Here is an 18,860-nt window from a genome sequence, read left to right as displayed (position 1 = left end):
CGCTGCAAGCATCAATAACAGCTTTAAATTGTCAATGCCAGCAAATTACCATGGTATAAGCGGGATAATCCGCAGCTAGCTGTGCATTAAAGATTTAAATGCACTTTGCGGTGGCAACCACCACATCATTAGGCTTGTTATACATTAAAATCGTTTAATGCACAGCTAGCCGTGGATTATCCCTTACTTAATACAACATCAATATGATTAATTCTTTTTGTCTTACCGGGATTTACTAAGGTAAAGCCTTTTATAAGTCTTTATACTTTAGACCTGTCAGGATGGTTTTCGCCGGAAATTGCGTACAGTACATACGTCACTTGCTCCGGCTAATTTGACGCGTGTGAAGGGGCATAGGTTATTTGTCATAATAGAGTGGTGCAGGTATGATGTTACTTTGTAGGCCAACCTGCACTTAGGATCAAACTGGTTCCCTCGAGAAAAACCCAATAGGATTCTCCTATAGGCTTTTGGATTATCGCAAAAAAACAAGCTCTGCGATCAACAAAAGTTCATGATACTTACACGCTTTGTCCATCAAGATAATTATCACAGATGAACTCCAACTTTTATTCATTTTGAAGCCTAAATAAGTCGTCAGAAGTAAAAAGCTAAAGGTAGGCTATAAACGAACTACACCACGGTCACTCGACTTCAACGTCATCATCACTGAGCTTCCGACAACTCTTCCAGTCTTTATCTAAAAACATTTTCCCAGAGCGTTTGAGTTGGACTAGTTTATAAGAGCACAATTATAAGCATAATGAGTCTGTGAAGGCGGACTGAGTTTACCTGTTCGGTGTGATGACGTTTAATCTCCCCGACAGCCTCTGTAGTCCCATTTAGCCACTTGTTAGCATCTTTTTCAAGACAAGTAACACAAGTGGGGTAATACTGGATGTATTTTACGTTGTAGAATAAAACGTGAGAGTGTCTTGAGCTCGTGTTCACCACAGACCCTATTTCAACCATAAAACCCCATAAAAAAAACATTGACTTCAGGACTATGGAACCGGAAGTGCTAAAATGCTAACTTCCGCTTTTTGGCCCACAAAGCGTTGTCATACCTGCACCATTCTATGAATCAGAGAGGTTGAGCAGCTAAATCTCCAACCTCCAGAGAATCACGGCCAAACAGAGTCTGCTAGCGATCAAATTTTCATGTTGCGATAATTGCTGAAGCTTAGGTGAGAGTAGACGCCTCTCTCAACAACAAAAGTTGCCTAGTGTACCTTTTTAAGAAATGTTTCTTGAGCACCAAATCAGTAGACTGAGTAAACCCAGCCTGATCTGCCAGCGATTTGATTTCGCCCCTGTACATTAATTTCTACTGCTTGTGTTAGACTTTTGCGGGAACCAATCACAGACTGGCTTATCCACCTGGCGCGCTATTGACGTGTTTAACACGATGACGGATAGAGAAGCGATGGGTCATTGCCCGTTGATCACGCCTCTTGTGGTCTGATTGGTTGAAGGACTATCCCATTGCGTACAGAGTCATTTAATTTATGCTCGTTTATCACGCCTCTTGACTCCCCAGACCAATGTTCAATCTTAAATTGAGCTTGGTCTGGTGATAGCCAGACAACCAAATCAGCATATTAGAATGATTTCTGAAGGATAATGTGACACTGTATTGTAATTATACACAATATTAGTTTTTATTAGGTAATTATTCCTCTTCCCTGACCATAATTTGCCAACTCCATCTTACAGATTGTAATAAAACTGTATCGGATAGTTTTAGATAACATCCTATATAGAGTCCTTTTAGCAACCTACAGTAGCAACACCAGAAAATAAATAAAGTGGCTACTGCAATTAAAACTTGTGTGGCTGTTTTGTCAACAAAATATGGTTATGATGGTGTCATATTTTCCTCATTCTTAAAGTTTGTCAATATTTATAAATATTCATGTCAGATATGTATCATAAGTATTGACAAATCTAGCAAATCATGTGGCATGACGGTACAGATTTTGTATCTGACAGTATTGACCTGTGAATGAGTTATATATAAATGATTTATAAAACAGCAACCAAGCCAAAGTAAACGCCTCTTGTGCAAGTTAATACAAAATAATACGTTGATGCATAAACGTTTGTTCTGTGCCCTGTTTTGTCCCAGTATTCAAGAATCAGTGATTTTCTAAGTTTTTCAAACAAGTTATTAAATAAGAATATCTTTTTTTCTTTTGTGAAATGATGTTCACTGCTCCATTTAGTGAACATCTGTCATATTTCATCGGAGTACGAGTCCCCTCATGAGTTCTAGAGGACTGTAAAATATCACACTCTCAAATAAATGGATAAACTGCAGCCAGGACTACCTTGTTATACCATTTTTGCACTAATGCCTGTTCTCTGGTGACTGTAAAAAGAAAAAGGAAAAAAATCATCCGAATGGATGTTCTGTTTATAATGAACATATTTCATACGAAATACTGATAGTCCATGAAATGTCTTCCCTAAACATGATGGATTTCTTATGGTTCTCAATAACATTGTTCCTTATTGTGACATTATGTCATTCTGTAAGAGATGGCTATCTGTCAAGCTAAGTATAAAACCCTACAAGGGGGATTTTTTTTTGGTAAAGTCTCTATTTAAAAAAAATCCCCGTTTGTGTAGTTGTGCTGTTAAATGTTTTAGTGTACTAAATCCCTCCCTTGGGGATTGTGTAACTTTTTAAGACAATAAAATAACATGACATGTTTATAACTGTGTAATCTCTGTTGAGGTCAATGCCATGTTAGGTTTTGATGTCATTTTTAAATCACAAAGCTTGAAGAATAATGTTCAAATTGAGGTCAACTACCACAAATAACCACTGGGGAGCGCTCAACGAAATCAAAGCGGAGACCTTCTTCAACTAACACGTGATAAAACAGAATTCCTGCAAGGTTCAGGGTAGTACATGGTTAAATTAAGATGTCTGACTGATATTTTTGGCACCATAAAGTTTTTAATGTATTTATTTTTTAGTTTTGCTTCGTTTCTGTGTAATGTAATCATCTAAGACTCAAACGTGCAGCGATTCAAGTTGCTCATTTAACTCTGGTATATTTAATATTATGTTAGAAACACGAGCCCAGTGTGTCAAAACAAATCAGAAAGCCGAGGTCAACCACAGTTCTCTTGCTTCATTTCCTGTTGCGATTGCTTTCATCTTGGGTGTTTTGTGCAGGCTGAAATGTATGACTAATTTAAAGCTTTTCTAAATTAATATTGCTCGATGATTGAACTTACAAAAACACGGCGGTTATGACGCCATAAAGCACAACGGACACATTTGAGAGTTTATTCATCAATACAGGTTTGATAATGCATTAGAGATACAGCTGGTTTGAGCAATACAGAGCAGCAACAGAGAGATTCCTCTTTTCTACCACGAAACAAAATAAATCTTCCATTGTGCATTTGGAAAGAAGCATCAGCAACTTTTCCCCATGCATCCAAATATGCTCAAAAATGAGGAAAAGAACCACGCTTACATTAACGGAATGATCACAATACACTGCGGAAATTCATAGTGTGCAAAAACGAGTAGCTTAAAATATTCTGTAAAATGCACTCGGAAATCTAAAATCCACGGTTGAAAATTGTTAATTGCTTATCTATTCAGCAGGACTATAAGTCAACAAACTCAATTCAGTGTTTTGGAATTAAATTAAAAGTTTAAGATAATTAAATACAGAATGATTAAAGTAAAGCACAAAATATTAAACTAAATTATCTCTCTAAATTCACAACACATGTAATGTTTGTATCAGTGGTAAACAGTGTGCGGTTATCTTGTTATTTGCTATTTGGTTATTTGCTGTTTCCGTAACTTCACTGCACACAAGGATCTGAGGTAATGCATGTTCAGCTATTCTGAATAGAACGGATGTCTAGCATGTATGTAACGGCAAAAGGACTGATAACTAAAGTACATTACCTCAAGAGAAATACTTCACATATTTGAGCTACTGAGAATGATGTGCTTATATAGATGAAATATGTTTAGAATGTGTTTTACACTATTGTGTTCACAGGTCATTTGATGACAAACCTTTGAATAGAATCATCACATATTCATGACGGAGCTGTTTTGAAATGGTTTTGTATCCATGCTCTTTTAGTGTGTGTGTGTGTGTGTGTGTGTGTGTGTGTGTGTGTGTGTGTGTGTGTGTGTGTGTGTGTGTGTGTGTGTGTGTGTGTGTGTGTGTGTGTGTGTGTGTGTGTGTGTGTGTGTGTGTGTGTGTGTCTAATTCACAATTCCAGATGAGCACATCTTGTTGATTCCACACAGTCTGGATCCTCTGTACAGGTAATAGTAACCCTATAAAAAAAAGTATAGGAAAGACTTAATTTCTGTGATCAGAGACATTGCATAGTCTACAGACATACTTATAAGTTATGAGCTGGACCAAATGTTTTTAAGAATTGTAATATGATGATTTTGGCAGAAAATCTACATGTATAATTAATGTTATACTCTAATTGCAAATAACACAATTTTTTTAAGATCTTTGTCAATTAATTATTTTCTAACAATCAAGCTTAGTAAACATGTTAAAGTGCCCATATCATGCTATTTTAAAGGTTCCTATTTTTTTTGTCTCCTTAATTTTCTAATAATATCCTAATTTTCTCATAATATGTATTGCAACATCACCTCTTCTCACAGTGTTTCAAAAGGAATCCTAAACCCCTCCTTTCTGAAAGTCTGCTCTGATTGGTCAGATGGCCCAGTCTGTTGTGATACAACACGTGTCGGAAAGGAAATGTCCACTACCATAACTGAATTTAAGCTCGGATCTTCCTTGGTACTTTATACAGTGATTACGAACGGTAACAAATGGGGTCAGGCATCAAATCCAGCGCGAATCCTCATCCTTTAGAAGTGCATGTAAAGTGGATTTGCTTTCGCAGAGCAGAAAACGGCATTCCTCGACATTAGGGCAGTCAAAATGTCTGAAAAGCTAAATTCGAAATTCTTTCTTAAATATGATCAAAATTCAAATTATATTCAAATTCTAAAGGCAATACTTAATGTTAGAGGGAAAAGGTACTGTATTGTCTCCTATGCCCACAAGAGTGCGCAAGCGAGCGCAACAAGCAAATGTAAAGCAAATCAAGCATCGCATCTTTTATTGAGTAATTAAAGTAACTAAAGTTAATTTCATTAATGAGCATGTAAGGAAAATTAGGTAACAAAAGTGCATAAAACTGCAAGTGCATTAGTAACCTGAGAAAACACGCTTCAACAGACAATGTCATGTGAACACAAAATAGCAAACGGATTCAGAAACAATCCATTTCCATCCACTAAACATCTACATATTGTTCGTCGTTAACTTGACCTGCAGCGAGTGCGGAGCGTTTTTTGCTGAGGTATGGTCAAGTATGTCTTTGCCAGCTGCACAATATGTGGATATATATATATATATATAACGTTATACCCAAGCGGCAACCTCCCGCAGTTTCTCTTGAAGCCAATATGGAAGTGACTTAAACTGCAATTAATCGACTGGCCACTAGAGACAGGCTCCAGAATGGAGCAGAATCTCATTGAGCCCCATGTTAAAATGGCCAACTTTACAGCAGATTAAAACATGTTTACAGTCTGGTACAAATTGTGGTTATGGTCTATACGGCTAATTTTGCCCTTCATGACAACTGTAAGGGGGTGAATTTATTTTATAACTCATTGGTTTACATTATATAAAGCCTTAAAGTCCTGCATAATTAAGGGCGTGGCCACTTTGAGTGACAGGTGGATAGCATTTATCTGCTATTAGTCATTGCGTCACCTCAGCTCCGCCCACGTCCTGCCGCTTTGCCCAATTTCTATTATCCGGGAGTGACGCGCTGACAAGATGGCAACAGCCAGCTCGTCCCTACTTTACACTTCAGAACGGCTCATCAGAATCATATGGGTGTCGTCATGGACACTTCGTCCATATTTTTTTACAGTCTATGGTTATACCTAATGATTTTGCCACCAACTGAGAGGATTTTGGTTTCATTTATATCCATCTCATGCTCCAAAGCCCTGATTGCCTTCTTCAGCACTGCTCTGTGTCTGACTCTATACGACATCAAACAGGTTGCCCATTTTCTCTCTTGACTCCGAGTCCTCACTGTTTTTTCTGCCTTTTTTTTTCAAATTAACAACACCGCCGCACCGCGCTGTACTGGATAAACAAACCGCGTCATCGTCATGTCTTGTGCGCCTCTACCAAAAATTCTAATGCACGGTTTTTGCATTCAAATATGCATTAGACGAGTATTCAAAATTCGCATTTTTCGCACTTGACATGCCGATAACACAAACCAAACTCTCCCAGGCCTCAGCTACAACTACAGTGTTTGAAGGCGGGTCAAAGTAGAAGTTGTTCGTGGGCAGCCAATGAGAACCATAGGCTGGCTTTACGCAAATTTGTTACAAACCTACGTAGGTTTGAGTAGGAAGTAAGACTGGAATTACTGACGACTCGTTTCAGGCCGTTCAGAATCGGTTCTTTCGTTTGGAGACATTAATCTTTGAAACTTTGCAGACCTTTAACATTCACCAACAGCTATATTATCAGTAATGTTTACTCTACAGAGGCCATGCATTATTAATTGTATCATACAATAATGATCTCTGCTATTTTCCTAATACATGGGGTGTAATAATTTTATGTCAGTGGCTATTTGTGAAAAAAACAAAACATTTTCTTAGCGATAGATGATATTTACACTAAGTGCAAATAGCTGTAGATGATATTTACGTGAAATAGCATAATAAGTTGATATATTCTATTTACACCATATAAAAGTAGCAGTTCTTTGCAATGCGTAAATAGTCATTACATTTTATACTTTAATATGACAGACACATACTATTTGCACCTCAGTATTGTTGTACATTAACAGGATACAATAATAACAGAGTGTAAAGATTATATTTATTAAAATTATGAAATGGATGCCGCCTTAATGGGACAATAAAAGCCCTCCCCTACACCTACCCCTAATCCCACCCAATAAATACTTGTATTATTAAACATTTCGTTAGGCAATTTATTTAAACTTTAAGAACATTTTCTTCATTTTTATTGAAAGTAAATGCATTTCTGGTGTGATTTGTGATGAGAAAAGAGATAAGAAAAAAGTCTGCAAAAGGTGGATTTGAACCTATGTCGATCGCGTCAAAATCAAGTTCCATTAGCAATACGCTTTACTGATTGCACCACTGAAGACGTTGAAAACCAACAGAAACTTGCCAACAAGGCACGCTATTTGTACTTGGTGTGAATAGACACTGCAATTTTATTTGCACATGTGATACTGCACATTCAGGTGATTTGTTTTGTATACCTGCTCTCCATAGTCCTCTCCCCAGCTGTTCTTGATGGCCCAGAATGGAACACCATTACCTGCACACAAAAGCAGAAAAACTACACTCAGCATCACTTTGAGCACTACACAACTGTTGCCTGATTCTACATGGCTGTAAATGTCTATGCAAGTTGTTCTGAAATGGTCATTTGCAAAGTCTTGCCGTTAAACGCCTGAAGTTCAGATCTGTATCAGTACAAACCATTTAAATCAATATAACTCACGTTGTCCGTATCCCACGAGCAGCACGGCGTGATCAATCATCCAGGGGTTGCAGAAGATTTTTAGAGGGTGAGACACACCCTTTCTGTAGAACTAAAGACAACAGCAACAACATTTTTAAAAAAGGGCAAATTCAGAGAGTAACCAGGTAAAGCAGCATTTTCTTTTTTGTAGTACCAGACATATACACCGATCAGGCATATCATTATGACCCTAATATTAAATCCTAATATTGTGTTGGTCCCAAAACAGCCCTGACCCGTCTAGACCCCTGAAGGTGTGCTGTGGTATCTGGCACCAAGATGTTAGCAGCAGATCCTTTAAGTCCTGTAAGTTGTGAGGTGGGGCCTTCATGGATCGGACTTGTTTGTTCAGCACATCCCACAGATGCTCGATTGGATTGAGATCTGGGGAATTTGGAGGCCAAGTCAACACCTCAAACTCATTGTGCTCCTCAAACCATTCCTGAACCATTTTTGCTTTGTGGCGGCGCATTATCTGCTGAAAGAGCCACAGCCATCAGGGAATATGGTTTCCATGAAAGGGTGTACATGATCTACTGGTAATTTAATTTAATTAGTTACATTTTTATAGCGCTTTTCTGGGTACTCAAAGCGCTTTACATGGAGGGGGTGGTGTCTCCTCAACCACCACCAATGTGCAGCATCCACCTGGATGATGCGACGGCAGCCATATTGCGTCAAAACGCCCACCACACACCAGCTTATTGGTGGAGAGGAAGCAGAGTGATGAAGCCAATCCGTATATATGGGGATGATTAGGAGGCCATGATGGACAGAGGCCAGTAAGCAAATTAGGCCAGGAATCCCAGGATGCGGGATTTTTAATGACCACAGAGAGTCAGGACCTCAGTTTAACGTCTTATCTGAAGGACGGTGCTTATTGATAGTATAGTGTCCCCATCACTATACTGGGGTGTAAGGACCCACACAGACCAAAGGGTGAGCGCCCCCTGCTGGCCTCACTAACACATCTGCAACAATGCGGTCGGTGGTACATGTCAAAGTAACATCCACATGGTTTCCCAGAAGAACATTGCCCAAAGCATCACCTCTGTCGGCTTGCCTTCTTCCCATAGTGCATCCTGGTGCCATGTGTTCCCCAGGTAAGCGACGCACACACACCCGGCCATCCACGTGATGTAAAAGAAAACGTGATTCAATACACTAGGGCTAGGCCATCTTCTTCCATTGCTCCAGTTCTGATGCTCACGTGCCCACTGATGGCGGTGGACAGGGGTCAGCATTGACACCCTGACTGGTCTGCAGCTATGCAGCCCCACACACAACAAACTGATGCGCTGTGTATTCTGACACCTTTCTATCAGAACCAGCATTAACTTCTTGAGCAATTTGAGCTACAGTAGCTCGTCTGTTTGATCGGACCACACGGGCCAGCCTTCACTCCCCACGTGCATCAATGAGCCACCCATGACCCTGTCGCCGGTTCACCACTGTTCCTTCCTTGGACCACTTTTGATAGAGACTGACCACTGCAGACCGGGAACACCCCACAAGAGCTGCAGTTTTAGAGATGCTCTGACCCAGTCGTCTAGCCATCACAATTTGGCCCTTGTCAAACTCGCTCAAATCCTTACGCTTGCCCATTTTTTTTTTTTTGCCCATGGTGTATGCTTGAGTCTACATTAGCACCAGAAACGGGTGCTTTAAAAAAACTTTTCTTATAAATGATATCTCTCATTATTAAATGCTGTATACTCAACTGTTGTATAGTATGCTGAAGTGTACTACAAATGTAACATTTTGCCCAGAACATTATCATTTCATAATACATTTAGGCATGCTAACAGTATAATTTTCCATTGAAGCAGCTTCATGGTGCATTTGTGTTACCTGCATGGCAAAAGCATTGAGGGCAGCAGACACTGGACCATTCTCAGCCAGCCAAGCAGCAATCTCTACAAGACATGATAAGAAATCAAGACATTTTAGAGTAAAAGATAGACTGGACCCTTTTGGGAAAAAAAAACCTATACCACAATGAATTTATAATTTATTTATTTCATACTAAGTATACTACAAACCATTAGCATATTAACTGACATATCGCTTGAGACTTACTGGTATAAACATTACAATTAAACTTTATTTGGAGAACTTTTTTTCCCCCCAATGCACATTTCTTAATATTAAAGGTCCCATGGCATGGCATTTTTCTATTATTTTATAGTGTTTCCTGAGGTGTACTTATATTGTTAGCATGATTTTTACATCATAAAATGTCATAATTTAGAAATAAAAGGCATTTTTTCTATACTGCTGTTTGCCCTGTGGCTGACTGCCCTGCTTCAAGAGGCGTGTCTGCTGTGAGACTTCAGGAAAAACGCCCACTGTTGTGATTGGCTGACATCTTTGCATTTTAAATGAGCGGAGGGGGCGTGGTTTAACGAGGCACGAGCAGGCACGAGTCTGCCAGAGACAGATGGACCTGTGTTCACTTCACATCAGTTCTCTCAGCATGTCTCAGTTCAGGGTGAACTGTTGTAGTTACTAGAATATACTTCAGGTTATTAGTTTATTTCTAGTCAGAGGGGCTGTCACTCATGTCAGAAAGTTAGTAAATTATGGATCAGCGCTGACTCGAGACGCGAACCGTTTAGAACGATTCAGTCCGATTTGGTGAACTGGTTCGGTTCACTAAAAAGAACCGATTCAAAAGAATGATTCGTTCGCGAAAAGGACATCACGGAGACGGAGCGATTGCTAACAAAGTTATTTATAGTAACTACTGAGTTATGAGAGCGCTGTCAGTCAGCGCGAGTTTATTGTGTTTGTATCTGAGAGTTCTGAATAAACACGAGTCCCAGTCACACCGAGTCCTCTTCATCATTATTCTACCAACTTTGTAACACATGCAATGTACCATTACAGCGAGATGAACGAGTTAGTAAGTTTGATTAAAGCATTATTTCTAGATATGTTCCAATCATATGAATAGCGTCAGTGATGCGCATTGAGTAACTTACACAGCGCAAACAAAGACACAACAGCAGTAATCGAATGTAATCCAGTTTATTGTGGGGAAAGCTGGCTAGCCTAGCCCAGATACCCTCACGCTTACCCCCCTTCTGCTTAATCTCACGCCGCGTTTGGTGCCTCCGCTGTGGGCCAGATGCAGTACTGGGGGTCGGGGATGTTGAAGGCCGAGCTTCGGCGTGTGTGAGGTTTATCTCTAAAGATATGACTGCTGATGTTAAACAGAAAAGACTGTATGCACATTTTAGAACAGATAGACGCGACGAGGACGTACAAAACACTGACTCACAAGATAGAAAACACGAAAACACCTTTCTGTCGGGAGAGAGAGAAGCCGCAGCGTGTGCACGAATAATAAATAATTAGCTACACATCAGAAATCAATGATCACAGATCAGAAGGAACTGAAGAAAGACTTCTGTTTTCATTTGTACATCCAAACACTGAGAAACTGCCAGTTCACTCGTTCACAAGTAACGTTAATGATCTCTCGAGCGTTTGCATGGGCGTGCCAGATTCTCTGGGCGGAGGAAAGGGAGGAAACCGTTCCTGCTTGGACGTCAAACCAGGAGGCTTCAGGATTGGCTCGTCTGGCCTGTCATTTTCTCAAAGGCAGAGAGAGACAGCCAGAACTCGGGTTTACACCGATCAACATTTCTATCCACTTGGGGACAATATTCAGGCTAGGGGAACTCATATTAATGTTGAAATACCTCATAAAATGAAAATTTCATGCCATGGGACCTTTAAGCCTAAAATGTGTTTTTGATATCACTATTAGTAAGGTATGAGTATAATATGAATATGATCTCTGCATAATATCAGTCTTTAAATGTAAGATATTTAAAGTGTACCTAAAGTATACTTGCAATAGTTCCACTATGCATTAAGTACAAAATGAGTTGTTCCAATTTAGCAGAAGTATATCAATTTAGTATGCCAAAAGTACAAATGCAGGGTATTTATATTAAGTACATTAATATGTAAATGTATTTGTAGCATTCAATTTGTAACATAAAATAAATGTATTTCAAATACATTTTGGTATATTTATTTTTCATTAGGGACCTCAATGTTTGGGGTCAGTATTTTTTTTTTAAATTAATTTAAGAAATGTGTTTTTATTCAGCAAAGATGCATTCAATTGACATAACAGTAATGATGCTGAAAATTCAGCTTTGAATAAATTACATTTTAAAATATATTCAAAATGAAAACGGTTATATTAAATTGTAATACTATTTTGCAATATTTCTGTTTTTATTGTAATTTATAAAATAAATGCTTTGGTGACCAATTTTTTTAAAACACTGGCTGTGCTATAATTATCAATGGTACTGAATATTTAATATTAGCTTATATCTATCAATCAATCAATCAAACTTTTTAATTAAGCACTTTAAAACAACCGAAGTGGACCAAAGTGCTGTACAGCAAAAAATCCATAACCCATAATACATGAAATACAAATAAAACCGATTTGAGACAAACCGCCATACCATAGAAACAATAAAATAAAACAAAATGTCAACGTCAGGTGTCAAAGGCCAAGGGGTAAAGGTGGGTTTTAAGACGCAGTTTAAAAATAGACAGCGAAGAGGCCTGTCCAATGGGCAGTGGCAGATCATTCCACAGTTTAGGTGCTGCCACAGCAAAGGCACGGTCCCCTCTGAGCTTACGCTTTGTTTTGGGCACATTCAGGAGCAGACGATCAGCAGACCTGAGAGAACGGGTGGGCGTATAAGGGTGTAGCAGCTCAGAGATGTAGGGTGGGGCAAGACCATTCAGGGATTTAAAAACAAATAAAATAATTTTTAAATGGATCCTAAAATGCACGGGCAGCCAGTGGAGTGAGGCTAAAATGGGTGAAATGTGCTCGTGTTTACATATTCCAGTTAAAAGACGTGCTGCAGCGTTTTGCACTAACTGGAGACGGGCGACAGAAGACCCACTAACACCCACATACAGTGCATTACAGTAATCCAGCCGAGTGGTAACAAAGGCATGGATTACTGTCTCAAAGTGTTGCCTCGGAAGAAAAAGCTTTATTTTGGCCAGCTGCCTCAATTGAAAAAAGCTTGATCTGCCCTGATCTGACTGTCGAGCTTAAGGTCAGAATCAATTTTAACCCCTAGGTTTGTGATGGTTGGATGGATGCGTTTGGCCAATGCACCCAATTCAACAGGAGGGGTGTTTATAGGTCATATTTCTTCCCAAATGTTTTTGATATTTTTAATTTCCTCTAGTGCTGGTATTTCCATCATCAGTGTTGTTCTAATGTTTTTAATTTAATGATGTTTATTAACACATCTCTAGTTCTACCCTCATATTTTCATCTCTCTCACTCACCGTTTTCATCATTGGGCAGCTCAACAGAGTTGTTAATGTAGGCGGCCACCTTCCCTGTAGAGAAATCACAGCTCTGCTTTTGTCCTGTGTAGCTGTAGTCGGTTTCTGTCTCAAGACCTCCTTTAGGGGTGAAAGAAAAAAGCAAAGTTATAGTAAAGGAAATGTCTCGTACAGATTCCCTGCAAGTTATTTGCCTTCTAGGGAATGACCTCCGCCCTGTTATTTCTTACCAAGCTTCTCGATGGCTTCATAAGCATTAGACGGCAGCCCACCTCCACATGCTTGGTCCAGCCTATCACAGTCCACTAATTCTGTGATGTAAAGAGGTGCATTGAACATGTGAGTTTGCAAATTCACATTGAGAATAACACTTTAGAGCAATAATTCCTGTTTTATATCATGTTATGTGATGTTTGCTTAGGTAAGGTGTTCATTTGCCAAATGGACATAACATATGAACATGCACTATAATTAAAAAATAGGATAAAAAAAATACAGTAAAAACAAACTGAAATATTATTCCAATTCAAAACACCTGTTTTGTATTCGAATATATTTAAAAATGTGTGCCTCCTGAACACTTTCCATATATGGCACGCGTCTCACTGAATCATTGCGTGATACTTTTGTATATTTTTTGTAATGTTTTAGCCTGGTCGCTATTCACTGCCATTTTATGAAGCAGCGTGTACAGGACTATTTTTTACATTTCTGCTTTTGAGGTCCGAAAATGATAGAAGGACATAGGGCATTAGAAAAACAGCAGGGTGAGTAAAATATGCCTTTATTTTCATTCCAGGGTGAACTATCCCTTTAATATTTTTGTGGAAACTGACAAAAAAAAATTCCAGGATTCTTTGAAGCGAAGGTGAAAAAAAAAACTGAATTGTCTTTTTAATTTTAACAATCGTTTTCTGTCCATTTTTTAAAAATCAATTTAATGCATCTTTGCAGAATAAAATAACTTCTTTCAAAACAAAAATCTTCCTGACCCCGTTTTGAATGGTATTGTAGTTTATATTTACCCTGCTCAGAGAGGGAAAGCAGCTGTCCAGTTTTCTTGTACCACTGTCCCTCGATGTTTCCAGTCACAGAAAATGCCCAGCAAGAGCCACACATGCCCTGCAACAATTATAATAAAGGTTCTTTTAATAAATCTTCATTTGTTTAATTCTATGTACATGCAAAGCATTCATACTTCACTGATTTACTTGTCATATTAATCTTAATTCAATGACCCCCGTATCCCATTGTAAAGCACTTTGAGTGTACAGTAGCATCAAAAAGTGTTATATAAAGAATTGTTTCATTCAATCACACCTCCTGATTCATTATAAACGGTTGATGTGAGCCAATCTGGCTGTCATACCTGATTCTTCACAGGGCTGACTGCCCCGTGGTCCCTCCAGTCCCAGCTGTCAGGAGCAGCCTTGCTGGCCGGGGTCGCTGGTTTCATCTCCTTCTTCAAACTCCACTGACTCAGCATTGGGTTCAGGTGCATCATTCTGAACTCATCCTCTACACACATCCATATGATTAGTACATATTAGGGAGACTTGCACATTTTTGGGACAACAGGAATGCACATCTGAATTATAAAAAAAATTACACTTTATTTTAAGGTGACATAGTTGCATTGTAATTACTAAAATAAGTACTGACAGACTAAGTAATATTAATAAAAAAATCTAATGTTATTTCATGCATTCTGACTTATTTACACTGTTTAAGATTTGGATTCTCATGCTAAACATGGCCACATTTTAAAAAAACGAGTTCTGTGCCAAATACACTCCTTCCTTTAGGATTCGAACAAGTTTCGGAATTTTTTCCCCCCCGAGTATGGCCCTGTATGACGTAAAAAGGGCGGAATTCCTTGAATGGCCACTTCTCCTGGATGAGTGTCTCGCTCTGGTTGATGTGCGCACAGCAAGAGAGCGCCCATCAACGAGCTTCGTTCGGTTACGGAAGCTGTCGGCCGCGCTGTCATTTTGTTTTGAGACCACGAAATCAACAATGTCACTAAAGAAGTGTGTTTCTGTTTGTGAGGGAAGGATTGTTCAGATAACACAAATAACCCAGCGTTCAGGAAACAGTGGATCCAGTTTGTTTTTCCGGAGCAGCAACAGAGTTCTGCAAGTGTGTTTGTTTGTTCCCGGTCATGAGTCGAACCTGCAGGCGGTGAGTGAAACTGCATCAAATGTCTGTGTTTTATTGGCAATCAGCGCGTAAGTGCATAAAATGTAAACAACACAAACGTATAGGGAATCGAAAGTTTTCCGGGGACAATGCCATGATGTATGTGTGTGTGTGCTCATGACTCTTTAGTCTTTTATAAATATGATAAAACTAAAGACTCTTCGGCGATATGAAGAGTGCAATACTACTCTATAGGTACTCAAGATTAACATGAGATAACACAGGAACTGTGTGTGTGTGTTATGACCCCTTTAACTTCATGTACTTACTATAGAGTTAGGGTTAGTTACTTGTAATTATGCATAATTTACTGTTATTACTATAGTAAGTACATGTAGTAACATGTAACTACGTCAACTTAAAATAAAGCCTTACCAAATTATGATTTTGTCATTTGTACCATATTTTCCTGAGCAATAAATGATAATCTAAAAATCCATAAACATACCTGTGAGGTCACTGAACTTGGTGACCCCGTACTCAGCTGACCCCTGTTCCAGGGATTGCAGCGTTTGTGCCGTTTTCATGTTCTCCTGGAAAATGCGCAAACGCTTCTCTGCCTCTGTGGAGTTTAGTGAATCAGTGGTTAATGACTTTTTAATCGTGTGTGTGTGTGTATGCAATTCAAATAGCCATTAACTGACATACTAGTATAGGCAACTTATTTGTTAACAGCTTACTTTATGGTATCCATGTGATGGGTATTATACATTAATATAACTACAAACTAATAACTTGTTTATTAGTGATATTACTTATCTGAGCAGTTTCACTGTAAAATGTACAGATGTGACAAATTCATTGAAATCTGAAGTACACTACAGTTCAAAGTTTTGCAGTCGGAAAGATTTGTTAATGTTTTTGAAATAAGTCTCTTAGTCCCACCAAGACTGCATTTATGTGATCAAAAATACAGAAAAAAAACATTAATATTGTGAAATATTATTACAACTTAATACAACCGTTTTCTATTTTAAAATGCAATTTATTCCTGTGATCAAAGCTGAATTGTCAGCATCATTACTCCAGTCTTCAGTGTCACATGATCCTTCAGTAATCATTGTAATATGCTGATTTGCTGCTCAAGAAACATTTATTATTGTTTTATCAATGCTGAAAACAGTTGTGCTGCTTAATAATTTTGTTGAAACCATGACACATTTTCCAGGATTCTTTTATGAATAGAAAGCTCAAAAGAACAGCATTTATTTGAAATATAAAATATATTATAGATGTCTTTACTGTCACTTTTGACCAATTTAATGCATCCGTGCTGAATAAAATAATTAATTTCTTTCTAAAAAGAAAAATCCCACTGACCCCAAACTTTTGAATAATGGTGTATATATTTGTCTTACCTTCTTGGGAGCTGTATGTTCGGTTGTATGTGATCATAAAGTTTTTAAACTGGGTCAAAAGCTCCACAGTTTCCTGAAAACGGCAAAAAAAGCTCACACATATTGAATTAACTTTTATTCATGACATATTTTAAGTGTACATTGCATTACCTTCATGGGTTTGCCATAGGTTAGGGGTACAGATGAAACCTTTTTGAGCTCCTTGGAAACTAAGACATAAACAACATCAAGGTAACTACAAATGCATGATGGGTAGAAAACAATTTAAAGTGAATGTATGACAAAAATCACTTGAAATCCTGTCTTAAAACATAATGATGAGTATGCATGTCTCTGTTTTACACCACAGCAGTATATCATGTGACGAAGACGATTTGGACAACATGAGGCTGACAGATCTGCCATCTGTCCCAGGCTACTGACCCGCAGGCTCGCATTTCTGTTTAAGTAGGGTGGATTTACTTTCCCAGGGAATGTCCCAAACCTCAAACAAACAAACCTCCGTCTGTGGAGAGACAGAGAATGGGTGTGATTTAGGAGAGAGAATGTGCATAATAAATTAACAATAGGCAACTTCTGCCAAAGTGGTGCTGTTTTGCTAATTGTTTTAGTATTTAAATGAACAAAAGCATGGGGTTATCATACTGGACTTGTGCAACTGAATGGACATTTTGTCTATTATGAAATCAAAATCGTATGCCAATAACGAACAACAACAACAACAACAAATCCCACCTTAAATGGGTCATGCACTGCATTTTGACTTTTAATAGTTTTCCATTACAGACTCTGGAGTAGTGACGTTTTATATGGATTAAGGATTAGTTTTTGATCACCTTCTGTTTGTGGGGCTCTGGGAAAAAGTCACAGGTGTCCACAGCGCTCAGCTCTAGGGATTTCCTACACTGAGTGCTTCCAATCTCCACCATAATACTGTACCGAATACCTTTCACCAGCTGTGGAAGACACCGAACAGAAATTAAAGACATAAATCACTCTTTTTGAATAAGGGAATAACTATGGCATACCAAACTTCTAAGAATACATTGTGGTAACACTTTACAATAAGGTCTCATTTGTTAACATTAGTTAATTCATAAACTAACAATGTGCAATTTTTTTTTTTAAAGCAACCGTTGTTATTGTTAGTTCACAGTGTATTAACGAATGTTAACAATACAATTTCTGATGATAAAAATGTAGTAGTAAATATTGGGATTAACTAAGATAAATATGTTCATTCTTAGTTACCAAAATTTGAATACATTGGTTACATATTTCAATAAACATTTATATATAATAATTAATGTAACTAAATGCATACATTTCTTACACACGACAATTATACCACAAACTGCGAGAATGTTATGGTGTTTATATATTTTTATATAACAGTGGGCTTTAAACGTTTTTAGAAAACATTGGTAAATGTTCATAAGTGCGCAGCTTTTCTTTTATCTACTGTGATAAACTGCTGCGCAAAAGGCGCGCTGTGTTGTTCTGCTTAAATCCGCTCAACACTGTTATGTATTGTGAGGCCTCTGCGCACGCTCTGCGCTTGTTTACGTCTAATCACATGAATGCGGTAAAAATAACTCCTTATAATAAACTTCATGTCCAGTATCGGAATCGCGAAAATAAACAATAGTCATAATACATAAAAACAATAATTATATTATCTACAGTTACATTGAATGCATAATTGTATATAATGGTTTTGCATCCGTTAATAACATTGTAGATATTCGAATTTTTAACGGCTGATTTATAATTCTACCTGTTTGCTGGCCGACAGGATTTTGCTAACACGGCGTATATGCATCGCGTTGGAGCCCATGTTATATCGTTCCTCGGCAAATTTCACTGCTTTCATAACCCCCGGGTCTGACTCCGACAGACGGACCGGGGATCCCGGAGCTCCGATAACCGGGCGATCTGGGCCATCTTCTATACCCAGAACCAAAGCGACCAGGACGCAGCAGGCGATGACGGGGTAACCGCGTTTAAAGGACATGTTGTCGAGCTCTCGGAACAGAAATCAGCGACGTAAGATGAGGTTTTGTTGCTCCACACGGCAGTTCAGTTCAGCCTCTGCGAGTCGCCCCGCACAAAGATGGAGGACTGATGATGCGATGCCCCTCTGTGTGGGGGCGGGGCATGTTTATGTGCTTGTCATTATCATAAGACATTCATTGGTTACAAAAGGAAACATTTATTTATTTCCAAGATGCTGGGAGGTCAACGGAAGTGTTTCCAACAAATAATAATAAATAAATAAAAAGATTTATACTCTATCGATTATTCACATCTAATCAAAAACATAAATCAGTGCAGTATCCAGCTG

At 38.5% G+C, this 18,860-nt stretch overlaps 1 protein-coding gene across 1 annotated transcript; it reads right to left on the bottom strand.

The window, feature by feature from the left end:
* Window positions 1-3,287: 3,287 nt before the first annotated feature.
* On the bottom strand, window positions 3,288-18,653 carry ctsf (cathepsin F). Its single transcript, XM_079838331.1, has 14 exons — window positions 18,294-18,653; window positions 17,353-17,472; window positions 16,940-17,021; window positions 16,667-16,725; window positions 16,517-16,589; window positions 15,607-15,720; window positions 14,329-14,477; window positions 13,985-14,081; window positions 13,190-13,270; window positions 12,960-13,079; window positions 9,468-9,532; window positions 7,596-7,686; window positions 7,351-7,409; window positions 3,288-4,324 (listed from the first exon to the last, which is right to left on the bottom strand). Exons 1-14 carry the CDS (start codon window positions 18,528-18,530, stop codon window positions 4,250-4,252), a joined length of 1,422 nt encoding a protein of 473 aa, XP_079694457.1. The 5' UTR covers window positions 18,531-18,653; the 3' UTR covers window positions 3,288-4,249.
* Window positions 18,654-18,860: the final 207 nt, after the last annotated feature.

This window comes from Gobio gobio, assembly GCF_949357685.1.
Source record: "Gobio gobio genome assembly, chromosome: 16".
Taxonomy (NCBI): Eukaryota; Metazoa; Chordata; class Actinopteri; order Cypriniformes; family Gobionidae; genus Gobio; species Gobio gobio.
The sequence above is the reverse complement of the archived record's forward strand: the minus strand, read 5'-3'. Positions and strand labels throughout refer to the sequence as shown.

Coding starts and splice junctions, on each gene's coding strand:
- ctsf (XM_079838331.1), bottom strand. CDS start 18,530: ATGTCCTTTAAACGCGGTTACCCCGTCATCGCCTGCTGCGTCCTGGTC. Junction 7,687..9,467: donor TCAATGCTTTTGCCATGCAG/GTAACACAAATG, acceptor TGTTGTCTTTAG/TTCTACAGAAAGGGTGTGTC. Junction 7,410..7,595: donor GCTCGTGGGATACGGACAAC/GTGAGTTATATT, acceptor TTTTGTGTGCAG/GTAATGGTGTTCCATTCTGG.